General features: G+C 45.5%; 1 protein-coding gene across 15 annotated transcripts in view; it reads right to left on the bottom strand.

The window, feature by feature from the left end:
* Positions 1-12,892, bottom strand: part of nav3 (neuron navigator 3) — a 245,240-nt gene that overhangs the window by 70,726 nt on the left and 161,622 nt on the right. For all 15 annotated transcript variants that reach the window (XM_042317404.1, XM_042317398.1, XM_042317393.1 and 12 more), the window contains one exon: positions 508-912. In XM_042317404.1, the coding sequence (XP_042173338.1) occupies positions 508-912 (405 nt within the window). The remainder of the gene's footprint in view (positions 1-507; positions 913-12,892) is intronic.

Below are 12,892 nucleotides of genomic sequence, written 5' to 3'. Positions count from 1 at the left end.
TAATGCAGGTATGAGTTCCACATGGCACCCTATTCCCTTTATAGTGCACTACTTTATACCAGAGCCCTATGATGCCTGGTCAAATGTAGTGCACTATATAGGGAATAACGTGCCATCTGGGACACAGATCATGTGTGTGCTGGGGAAGAGCACTTATCAGTGTCCACAGAGGAACGGCTAACACAGTGATGTACAATAGATCTGGGGCTATTCTTTGTCACTGAGCGATGTGTCAGACAGCGCACTATTGAGAGTTTGGTGTGGAATGTACACGTATGGTGAATTCCTCCCGTCGCAGCGCAATAGCTGTGTGAAAGCCACAACTTCATCGCCCCTCATATGTTCTCCTGTCTCACCATTCCATTTGGAAGAATCGCGAAGGCCTTGGCAATAACTGTGACCCTGAATGTGTGTGTGTCTGGGGGTGTTGGGAAAAGCAGAAGACACATTTACCTTCTAACCAACGGACAATAAAGAATCTATTCTATTCTGTCTATAGTCTCTTACCCACTGGTGATGTCATCTGTCCTGACGTTCTTCCCCAGGATGTCTCCGTCGCTCATGTACCCTGCCACATCCATCTCCAGCATCCCCTCCGGCCCTCCTCCCTTCTCCCCCTGCTCGGCCCCTCTCGCCCCTGCCGTCGCTGCTCGCCTTAGGGGGGCACTGTACACAAACCGGGAGGAGTCCGAGTGACCGTACCGCCCAGTGGCGCCACCGGTGCTGGCACCCGTCCGAGGTGGTGGGACTGTGGTGTAGGTACTGGGCATAGAAGGGGCGTCGCCTGCTTGTAGGCGGGGGCTTGGGGCTGATTGGCCGAGGCGCCAGGAGGTCATGGGGGCGGAGCGACTGGTGATGCTCCGCCCGTTGACCTCTGTGGTCACTGTGCTGTCGAAGGTCGTCTCCAAGGTGCTGAAGAGGGCAGAGAGTTGGAGAGAGCAGAAAAGAGAGAGAGAGAGAGAGAGAGAGAGAGGGAGAGAGAGAGAGAGAGAGAGAGAGAGAGAGAAAAAGAGAGAAAAAGAGAGAAAAAGAGAGAGGAAAAGAGTGAGAAAGAGAGCGTGATTAGGAAAGTTTAGGGACAGATCAGCTCAGCCCCCTGGCACGGCCACAGAGAGGATTTGAGCAGAGAGATCAATACTTTCAGCTCTGCTGACACTTTACAAATATTCCCAATCTTTCCACCAGGGTGAGCTCTGGGGTGAAGTGCAAAACTGATCCAAGATCAGCATCTAGGGTTAACTTCACCCCAAGGTGACAGGAGTTCAGTTTGGAGAGACCCTGTTGAATGACCATACGGTGAACCCATAGCCAGCTCAACACACAGACCCAAATGTCCACTCCCTAAAATATGTTCCTATTAGCATGTGCACTGTTGTATGAAGGATACATTTCTCAGGCAGAAAGATTGGTAGTGTTGTTGCAACGAAGCAGTTTCCCTAAAATGGATGCCACTCGTTACCTCCACACACATCACCTACTGTTTGTGTGTGTATATGTGTGTGAGTGTCTCTAGCCTGCTATCTCGTAGCATGACCTTCCTAAAGTTCTATTTCTTTCAGTGTTTTAAAGGGATAGTTCACTCAAAAACTATGCAAAACGCATAATCACATTTATGCAAAACACAATCTCAGTTTTTGCTCTGTACTGAAAGTGCTATATTGCACGCACGCACGCACGCACACACACACACACACACACACACACACACACACACACACACACACACACACACACACACACACACACACACACACACACACACACACACACACACACACACACACACACACACACACACACACACACACACACACACACAGCTTGAGCTCTCTCTGGTGGAAAGATAACTACATTACACTCATGTCTGGAGGTCATCTCCATCATTGGTGTATAATCCACAAGTATCAATGTCCTAAAATCTACATGTTCCAATACATTCCATCCTATTCACACTATGGGTGTTTATTTCTAATGATTTATAAAACAGGATATAAAACTTGTTTTTAAAGAGATTCAAACTGTATCTAACAAGAGCCAAAGTAAAGATGCTGAGAGGAGCATAACAACAAGATGGATTGTGATGATCATTAGGGACAGATGACATCCATCTTAAACCACTGTCTAACACTGAGACGGATCCATCTCTAACCCCTGTCTAACACTGAGACTGATCCATCTTTAACCACTGTCTAACACTGAGACTGATCCATCTCTAACTACTGTCTAACACTGAGACTGATCCATCTTTAACCACTGTCTAACACTGAGACTGATCCATCTCTAACTACTGTCTAACACTGAGACTGATCCATCTCTAACTACTGTCTAACACTGAGACTGATCCATCTCTAACTACTGTCTAACACTGAGACTGATCCATCTCTAACTACTGTCTAACACTGAGACTGATCCATCTCTAACCACTGACTGAGACTGAGACGGATCCATCTCTAACCCCTGTCTAACACTGAGACGGATCCATCTCTAACCACTGACTGAGACTGATCCATCTCTAACCACTGACTGAGACTCATCCATCTCCAACCCCTGTCTAACACTGAGACTGATCCATCTCTAACCACTGACTGAGACTGATCCATCTCTAACCCCTGTCTAACACTGAGACTGATCCATCTCTAACTACTGTCTAACACTGAGACTGATCCATCTCTAACCACTGACTGAGACTGATCCATCTCTAACCCCTGTCTAACACTGAGACTGATCCATCTCTAACTACTGTCTAACACTGAGACTGATCCATCTCTAACCCCTGTCTAACACTGAGACTGATCCATCTCTAACCCCTGTCTAACACTGAGACTGATCCATCTTTAACCACTGTCTAACACTGAGACTGATCCATCTCTAACCCCTGTCTAACACTGAGACTGATCCATCTCTAACTACTGTCTAACACTGAGACTGATCCATCTCTAACCACTATCTGAGACTGATCCATCTCTAACCACTGACTGAGACTGATCCATCTCTAACCCCTGTCTAACACTGAGACTGATCCATCTCTAACCACTGTCTAACACTGAGACTGATCCATCTCTAACCCCTGTCTAACACTGAGACTGATCCATCTTTAACCACTGTCTAACACTGAGACTGATCCATCTTTAACCACTGTCTAACACTGAGACTGATCCATCTTTAACCACTGTCTAACACTGAGACTGATCCATCTTTAACCCTGTCTAACACTGAGACTGATCCATCTTTAACCACTGTCTAACACTGAGACTGATCCATCTCTAACCACTATCTGAGACTGATCCATCTCTAACCACTGACTGAGACTGATCCATCTCTAACCCCTGTCTAACACTGAGACTGATCCATCTTTAACCACTGACTGAGACTGATCCATCTCTAACCCCTGACTGAGACTGATCCATCTCTAACCCCTGTCTAACACTGAGACTGATCCATCTCTAACCACTGTCTAACACTGAGACTGATCCATCTCTAACCACTGTCTAACACTGAGACTGATCCATCTTAAACCACTGTCTAACACTGAGACTGATCCATCTTTAACCACTGTCTAACACTGAGACTGATCCATCTTTAACCACTGTCTAACACTGAGACTGATCCATCTTAAACCACTGTCTAACACTGAGACTGATCCATCTTTAACCACTGTCTGAGACTGATCCATCTCTAACCACTGACTGAGATTGATGGATCAGTCTCACCCACTCAAATATGAACACACACACACACACACACACACACACACACACACACACACACACACACACACACACACACACAGACACACACACACACACACACACACACACACACACACACACACACACACACACACACACACACACACACACACACACACACACACACACACACACGTGCAACGTTACAGCATTGTGTCTCTATGGAACAATATGTTTCTGCAGTATGTGGACAGAGAGAGAGAGATAGGGGGAAGTAATGTGTGTGTGTGTGTTTGGAGGAGAGAGGAGAGCTGTGACTGTAGCGTTCCAGACCTGGTTGCCAGATCCTGATCAGGTATCCATCAGGTTTCCCCCATAGTGTTTGAGATAACCTGCTGTGGCGTGCCACTGAGCAGGTGTGTTTGATTATTCCTGTGCCAGTGCTGTGTGCAGGCAGGGTGTGGAAGCCCCATTGTCAGAGGGTCCCCACTGCCCCCTATGGTACATGTCGGTACCGCAGCTCCAATAATGTAGTCTGAAGCGATTCTCTAAAGCCCTGTTTACACTTGGAGCTAACATGGGTCATGTGACCTGATCTTATCCACATCCTGATTGTGCCCACATTTTCAGAAATGTGTCTACACATGGTATTAAAAAGTGTCTCTTATCTGTCCATTGTCTACGCATTGTGATAAGATTCCCTGGTGGCTCCTTGCAGGCAAATTATTTCACAGATATTCTTTCAAAATATTATGTATTTATTTATTTTATGACACATATTGACGGCATTAGCAAATGGTCCCAGCTGTCAATGAATTTAGGATCAGGGTGATTTACATGGTTTCACTGTCCTGATCCATCTACTCTACAATAAGACACAATGCATGTCTGACTACTTCCTGAAGTGATCTATATCAGTGTCTAGGTGGGGTCTGACTACCTCCAGAAGTGATCTATATCAGTGTCTAGGTGGGGTCTGACTACCTCCTGAAGTGATCTATATTAGTGTCTAGGTGGGGTCTGACTACTTCCTGAAGTGATCTATATCAGTGTCTAGGTGGGGTCTGACTACTTCCTGAAGTGATCTATATCAGTGTCTAGGTGGGGTCTGACTACTTCCTGAAGTGATCTATATCAGTGTCTAGGTGGGGTCTGACTACCTCTTGAAGTGATCTATATTAGTGTCTAGGTGGGGTCTGACTACCTCCTGAAGTGATCTATATCAGTGTCTAGGTGGGGTCTGACTACTTCCTGAAGTGATCTATGTCAGTGTCTAGGTGGGGTCTGACTACCTTCTGAAGTGATCTATATCAGTGTCTAGGTGGGGTCTGACTACCTCCTGAAGTGATCTATATCAGTGTCTAAATCAAATCAAATTTTATTTGTCACATACACATGGTTAGCAGATGTTAATGCGAGTGTAGCGAAATGCTTGTGCTTCTAGTTCCGACAATGCAGTAATAACGAACAAGTAATCTAACTAACAATTCCAAAAAACTACTGTCTTATACACAGTGTAAGGGGATAAAGAATATGTACATAAGGATATATGAATGAGTGGTGGTACAGAGCAGCATAGGCAAGATACAGTAGATGATATCGAGTAGAGTATATACATATGAGATGAGTATGTAAACCAAGTGGCATAGTTAAAGTGGCTAGTGATACATGTATTACATAAGGATGCAGTCGATGATATAGAGTACAGTATCTACGTATGCATATGAGATGAATAATGTAGGGTAAGTAACATTATATAAGGTAGCATTGTTTAAAGTGGCTAGTGATATATTTACATCATTTCCCATCAATTCCCATTATTAAAGTGGCTGGAGTAGAGTCAGTGTCATTGACAGTGTGTTGGCAGTAGCCACTCAATGTTAGTGGTGGCTGTTTAACAGTCTGATGGCCTTGAGATAGAAGCTGTTTTTCAGTCTCTCGGTCCCAGCTTTGATGCACCTGTACTGACCTCGCCTTCTGGATGACAGCGGGGTGAACAGGCAGTGGCTCGGGTGGTTGATGTCCTTGATGATCTTTATGGCCTTCCTGTAGCATCGGGTGGTGTAGGTGTCCTGGAGGGCAGGTAGTTTGCCCCCGGTGATGCGTTGTGCAGACCTCACTACCCTCTGGAGAGCCTTACGGTTGAGGGCGGTGCAGTTGCCATACCAGGCGGTGATACAGCCCGCCAGGATGCTCTCGATTGTGCATCTGTAGAAGTTTGTGAGTGCTTTTGGTGACAAGCCGAATTTCTTCAGCCTCCTGAGGTTGAAGAGGCGCTGCTGCGCCTTCCTCACGATGCTGTCTGTGTGAGTGGACCAATTCAGTTTGTCTGTGATGTGTATGCCGAGGAACTTAAAACTTGCTACCCTCTCCACTACTGTTCCATCGATGTGGATGGGGGTGTTCCCTCTGCTGTTTCCTGAAGTCCACAATCATCTCCTTAGTTTTGTTGACGTTGAGTGTGAGGTTATTTTCCTGACACCACACTCCGAGGGCCCTCACCTCCTCCCTGTAGGCCGTCTCGTCGTTGTTGGTAATCAAGCCTACCACTGTTGTGTCGTCCGCAAACTTGATGATTGAGTTGGAGGCGTGCGTGGCCACGCAGTCGTGGGTGAACAGGGAGTACAGGAGAGGGCTCAGAACGCACCCTTGTGGGGCCCCAGTGTTGAGGATCAGCGGGGAGGAGATGTTGTTGCCTACCCTCACCACCTGGGGGCGGCCCGTCAGGAAGTCCAGTACCCAGTTGCACAGGGCGGGGTCGAGACCCAGGGTCTCGAGCTTGATGACGAGCTTGGAGGGTACTATGGTGTTGAATGCCGAGCTGTAGTCGATGAACAGCATTCTCACATAGGTATTCCTCTTGTCCAGATGGGTTAGGGCAGTGTGCAGTGTGGATGAGATTGCATCGTCTGTGGACCTATTTGGGCGGTAAGCAAATTGGAGTGGGTCTAGGGTGTCAGGTAGGGTGGAGGTGATATGGTCCTTGACTAGTCTCTCAAAGCACTTCATGATGACGGATGTGAGTGCTACGGGGCGGTAGTCGTTTAGCTCAGTTACCTTAGCTTTCTTGGGAACAGGAACAATGGTGGCCCTCTTGAAGCATGTGGGAACAGCAGACTGTGCTAGGTGGAGAGGCTGGTGGGGGATGGGGCCCAGGGCACGAGTCAGTCCACATACAGTAGTAGGTGACAGATCCCTCACATTTCCATGTATCTAATACACACACACACACACACACACACACACACACACACACACACACACACACACACACACACACACACACACACACACACACACACACACACACACACACACACACACATACAGACACAAACACACACACACACGCACGCACACGCACACGCACACACTCCCCTGTCTCCTGGTACCCTACGGCCTCCAGGAAGGTGGAAGACTGATATGGTGTCATCACGGAGGCTAACCCACAGTATGGGAGCAGCCCTCTTCCTCTCCAAACCCGGAAATCAATAGTCAGGATGAAACGGGGTGGAAACAGCACAGGAAGAATGGGGGAGGGGTCACAACCTTGATGTGTGTATCCACATTTACAGAGAATATTGTTTTCCCATCGTTGACCTGGAGTGCACTCGTTAAGGTAATATGAAGGACAGTCGAGTAATGATCATGCCTGTCTGTATGAGTAATGATCCTGCCTGTCTGTATGAGTAATGATCCTGCCTGTCTGGAGTATGTACTGCATGGACATGGATGGGAGAGCTTCATTCAATAGGTCTGCATTGGGCTGCCGCTGGTTGAAATGCATGGGGGTGTTGAGGTAGAGCTGTATGCGCGGTGGGCGCCCAGGTTGACAGGTGTTACAGATCAATTGGTTTCACCACTGATGGCGTGAAGGAAATGAGTTTAGCCTGTGCAAGTCTATGTCCCAAATGGCACCCTATTCCCTACACAGTGCACAGGGCTCTGGTCAAAGTAGTGCACTACAGGGAACAGGGGGCCATTTGAGACACCGCCTAAGCCTGCATCTGTGAGAAATCACATGCTCTCCTCAGCACGGTGTATCTGCCCAGCAGATATCCAAACATCGTATAGCTGTGAATAATTGACTCTGCCTATAACGCTGTAAACACCAATTAAACAAACTAGACCGGGTAAAGCTAGTACATTTAAAATGTCATCCGAGGAGTCAGAATCCCATGGGACTAATACACAGCCACAGTGGAAAGGGATTTTTGGGGGCAATTGTTCTTTTCTTGCAATATGGGGAGTTGCCCTTGAAGAGCACAGCATCTTTTCATATGCGGAAAACATATTTCTCTTCAAATGTCAATCAATACTATTTTTTTCATTCCGTCTGGGTGTAGGTTGGACAGAGAATCAAACATGGGCTTTGATCGATACAGATTATCTGTGGTGGTGTGGCAACGTCTGGGTCTTGGAGGAGTGTGGAGGGTTTCTGTGAGGAATGTTAGTGTTGTGGTGGATGGCGCTCTGTTTCAAGCAGAGCTCAATTACAAAGCGGGTGAGGGGTCATGGGGCTGGGATTCACACGTTAGAATCAGCCATAGAGAACAACCTGTACATGAGTTAAAACAGAGAAACCACCACACAGAGAGGTCCTTTACATGGGTTAAAACAGAGAAACCACACAGACCAAACTGGTTATAACAGAGGCTGGGATTCCTTTAAACTGGTTATAACAGAGAAACTTAGAATCAGCCATAGAGAACAACCTGTACATGAGATAAAACAGAGAAACTACCACACAGAGGGGTCCTTTAAATTCATAACACGAGAAACACCACACAGAGAACAACCTGTAAATGGTTAAACAGAGAAACCACCACACAGGGGGTTATAACAGAGGATTTTACACAGAGAAACACCACACAGAGAACCTTTACATGGTTATAACAGAGAAACCACCACACAGAGAGGTCCTTTACATGGGTTATAACAGAGAAACTACCACACAGAGAGGTCCTTTACAACTGGGTTATAACAGAGAAACCACCACAGAGAGGTCCTTTAAACTGGTTATAACAGAGAAACCACACACAGAGAGGTCCTTTACATGGGTTATAACAGAGAAACCACCACACAGAGAGGTCCTTTACACTGGGTTATAACAGAGAAACCACCACATGCAGAGAAACCACCACACAGAGAGTCCTTTACATGGGTTATAACAGAGAAACCACACACAGAGAGTCCTTTACATGGGTTATAACAGAGAAACCACCACACAGAGAGGTCCTTTATAACAGAGAAACCACCACACAGGTTAAACTGGTTATAACAGAGAAACCACCACACAGAGAGGTCCTTTACATGGGTTATAACAGAGAAACCACCACACAGAGAGGTCCTTTAAACTGGTTATAACAGAGAAACCACCACACAGAGAGGTCCTTTAAACTGGTTATAACAGAGAAACTACCACACAGAGAGGTCCTTTACATGGGTTATAACAGAGAAACCACAACACAGAGAGGTCCTTTAAACTGGTTATAACAGAGAAACACACAGAGAGGTCCTTTACATGGGTTATAACAGAGAAACCACCACACAGAGAGGTCCTTTAAACTGGTTATAACAGAGAAACCACCACACAGAGAGGTCCTTTACATGGGTTATAACAGAGAAACCACCACACAGAGAGGTCCTTTACATGGGTTATAACAGAGAAACCACAACACAGAGAGGTCCTTTAAATGGGTTAAAACAGAGAAACCACCATGCAGAGAGGTCCTTTACATTTCCATGCAGAGAGGTCCTTTACATCAGATTGGTGACAAACACAGCCTCTCTATCAGCTGGACCAGATGGCCATGAAGTACACATGGAAATGAAGCTCCAGTCAGAAAAGAAAAAAGAAATCCCTCATATAAATAACGATCACACACTGTGGCCGTTCTTCATGCAGCAGTGATTCATTACAATGGAGGTGAAAAACCTTCGCCCTGATTACCTCTTCACGGCAATTTCTGTGTGTGAAAGACCTTTTAATGACTTGCCCATTCTCTAGTTACGAGCCCCATTGGAATTCCTGTCTGATACCCTGACTCTATTTACACTCATATATACTGTAGCAGACAGGCCGACAGGCGGGCAGACAGGCAGGCGGGCAGGCAGACAGACAGGCGGGCAGACAAACAGATGGACAGACAGACGGGCAGACAGGCAGGCAGACAGGGAGGCGGGCAGACAGGTTTCTACATGGCTGATGTTGAGGATTTGATAATCCTTCATGTTCCATGCTGGGTGTCCTCTCCTCATTACATCTCTAAGTGTCTTAATGGAATAACAGCAGTGGCCCCTGGGGGTCTAACTGGAGTCAATGTGCTAGAGAGTCAATGTGCTAGAGAGTCAATGTGCTAGAGAGTCAATGTGCTAGAGAGTCAATGTGCTAGAGAGTCAATGTGCTAGAGAGTCAATGTGCTAGAGAGTCAATGTTTTAGAGAGTCAATGTGCTAGACAAACAATGTGCTAGAGAGTCAATGTGCAATGTGCTAGAGTCAATGTGCTAGAGAGTCAATGTGCTAGAGAGTCAATGTGCTAGAGAGTCAATGTGCTAGAGAGTCAATGTGCTAGAGAGTCAATGTGCTAGAGAGTCAATGTGCTAGAGAGTCAATGTGCTAGAGAGTCAATGTGCTAGAGAGTCAATGTGCTAGAGAGTCAATGTGCTAGAGAGTCAATGTGCTAGCAATGTGCTAGAGAGTCAATGTGCTAGAGAAACAATGTGCTAGAGAATGTCAATGTGCTAGAGAGTCAATGTGCTATAGAGTCAATGTGCTAGAGAGTCAATGTGCTAGAGAGTCAATGTGCTAGAGAGTCAATGTGCTAGAGAGTCAATGTGCTAGAGAGTCAATGTGCTAGAGAGTCAATGTGCTAGAGAGTCAATGTGCTAGAGAGTCAATGTGCTAGAGAGTGCTAGAGAGTCAATGTGCTAGAGAGTCAATGTGCTAGAGAGTCAATGTGCTAGAGAGTCAATGTGCTAGAGAGTCAATGTGCTAATCAATGTGCTAGAGAGTCAATGTGCTAGAGAGTCAATGTGCTAGAGAGTCAATGTGCTAGAGAGTCAATGTGCTAGAGAATGTCAATGTGCTAGAGAGTCAATGTGCTAGAGAATGTGCTAGAGAGTCAATGTGCTAGAGAGTCAATGTGCTAGAGAGTCAATGTGCTAGAGAGAATGTCAATGTGCTAGAGAGTCAATGTGCTAGAGAGTCAATGTGCTAGAGAATGTCAATGTGCAATAGAGAAGAGTCAATGTGCTTAGAGAGTGCTAGTCAATGTGCTAGAGAGTCAATGTGCTAGAGAGTCAATGTGCTAGAGAGTCAATGTGCTAGAGAGTCAATGTGCTAGAGAGTCAATGTGCTAGAGAGTCAATGTGCTAGAGAGTCAATGTGCTAGAGAGTCAATGTGCTAGAGAGTCAATGTGCTAGAGAAAGAGTCAATGTGCTAGAGAGTCAATGTGCTAGAGAGTCAATGTGCTAGAGAGTCAATGTGCTAGAGAGTCAATGTGCTAGAGAGTCAATGTGCTAGAGAGTCAATGTGCTAGAGAGTCAATGTGCTAGAGAGTCAATGTGCTAGAGAGTCAATGTGCTAGAGAGTCAATGTGCTAGAGAGTCAATGTGCTAGAGAGTCAATGTGCTAGAGAGTCAATGTGCTAGAGAGTCAATGTGCTAGAGAGTCAATGTGCTAGAGAGTCAATGTGCTAGAGAGTCAATGTGCTAGAGAGTCAATGTGCTATAGAGTCAATGTGCTAGAGAGTCAATGTGCTAGAGTCAATGTGCTAGAGAGTCAATGTGCTAGAGAGTCAATGTGCTAGAGTCAATGTGCTAGAGAAACAATGTGCTAAACAATGTGCTAGAGAGTCAATGTGCTAGAGAGTCAATGTGCTAGAGAGTCAATGTGCTAGAGAAACAATGTGCTATAGAGTCAATGTGCTAGAGAGTCAATGTGCTAGAGAGTCAATGTGCTAGAGAGTCAATGTGCTAGAGTCAATGTGCTAGAGTCAATGTGCTAGAGAGTCAATGTGCTAGAGAGTCAATGTGCTAGAGAGTCAATGTGCTATAGAGTCAATGTGCTATAGAGTCAATGTGCTAGAGAGTCAATGTGCTATAGAGTCAATGTGCTATAGAGTCAATGTGCTATGTGCTAGAGAGTCAATGTGCTAGAGAGTCAATGTGCTAGAGAGTCAATGTGCTATAGAGTCAATGTGCTATAGAGTCAATGTGCTAGAGAGTCAATGTGCTAGAGAGTCAATGTGCTAGAGAAATGTGCAATGTGCTAGAGAGTCAATGTGCTAGAGAGTCAATGTGCTATAGAGTCAATGTGCTATAGAGTCAATGTGCTAGAGAGTCAATGTGCTAGAGAGTCAATGTGCTAGAGAGTCAATGTGCTAGAGAGTCAATGTGCTAGAGAGTCAATGTGCTTGAGAGTCAATGTGCTAGAGAGGCAATGTGCTAGAGAGTCAATGTGCTAGAGAGTCAATGTGCTAGAGAGTCAATGGTGCTTTATTGATCAGTAGTGCCACGCTCCTTTCTGGTGGCGGTGAGGGAACACACGCTGCCATCTGTCACGGCTGTTCCGCCACCTTGTCACCATTTTCCCCACAAATGGGTCAGAAATATCAGAATAATCCATTGGAGAAGAGAAGAGTACAGCCCAGAGCCATGACAAAAACCCATGATCATTGTTATGACTCGCCGGAGATCAGCCAAGACATTCCTTTAATGCGAACAGGCTGCTGTTGTGACGGACCAGACATGATAGGTTGTGGATTTCTGTCCCCCTCAAACACCATCAAAGTGTGCCAGTAGTACTTGATTAGAATATCTAGGAAATATCAAGATAGGCTAATTGGGGGAAAATCGTAAAGAGCTTTGAGACTTCTGAAATACGGTATCTGTCCTTTATATTCTGATCCAATCAGAATGGTTCATCTTAAAATAGAATGCCAGACAGTTTAAAACCCTGAAAACATCAGGAATCCTAAATAATAACTGACCAGTGTTTTAGTTGAGGACCTGATATAATTATAATCATATCAACTTTAGATTGAGGAACTGCAGAGAATGAAAAACATGTAATTGTACGAGGTCAACTATTTCAATTCCAGTCAATTCAGAAAGTAAACCAAATCCAATTCCAATTCAAAATTGTTGCAAATTGAAAGCATTGAAAATAATTGGAATTTCAGTGTACTTCCTGAATTG

Source organism: Oncorhynchus tshawytscha, unplaced genomic scaffold (genome assembly GCF_018296145.1).
Source record: "Oncorhynchus tshawytscha isolate Ot180627B unplaced genomic scaffold, Otsh_v2.0 Un_contig_8446_pilon_pilon, whole genome shotgun sequence".
In the NCBI taxonomy this organism is placed as follows: domain Eukaryota; kingdom Metazoa; phylum Chordata; class Actinopteri; order Salmoniformes; family Salmonidae; genus Oncorhynchus; species Oncorhynchus tshawytscha.
Note: the sequence above shows the minus strand (reverse complement) of the source record. Positions and strands in the feature narration are given on the sequence as shown.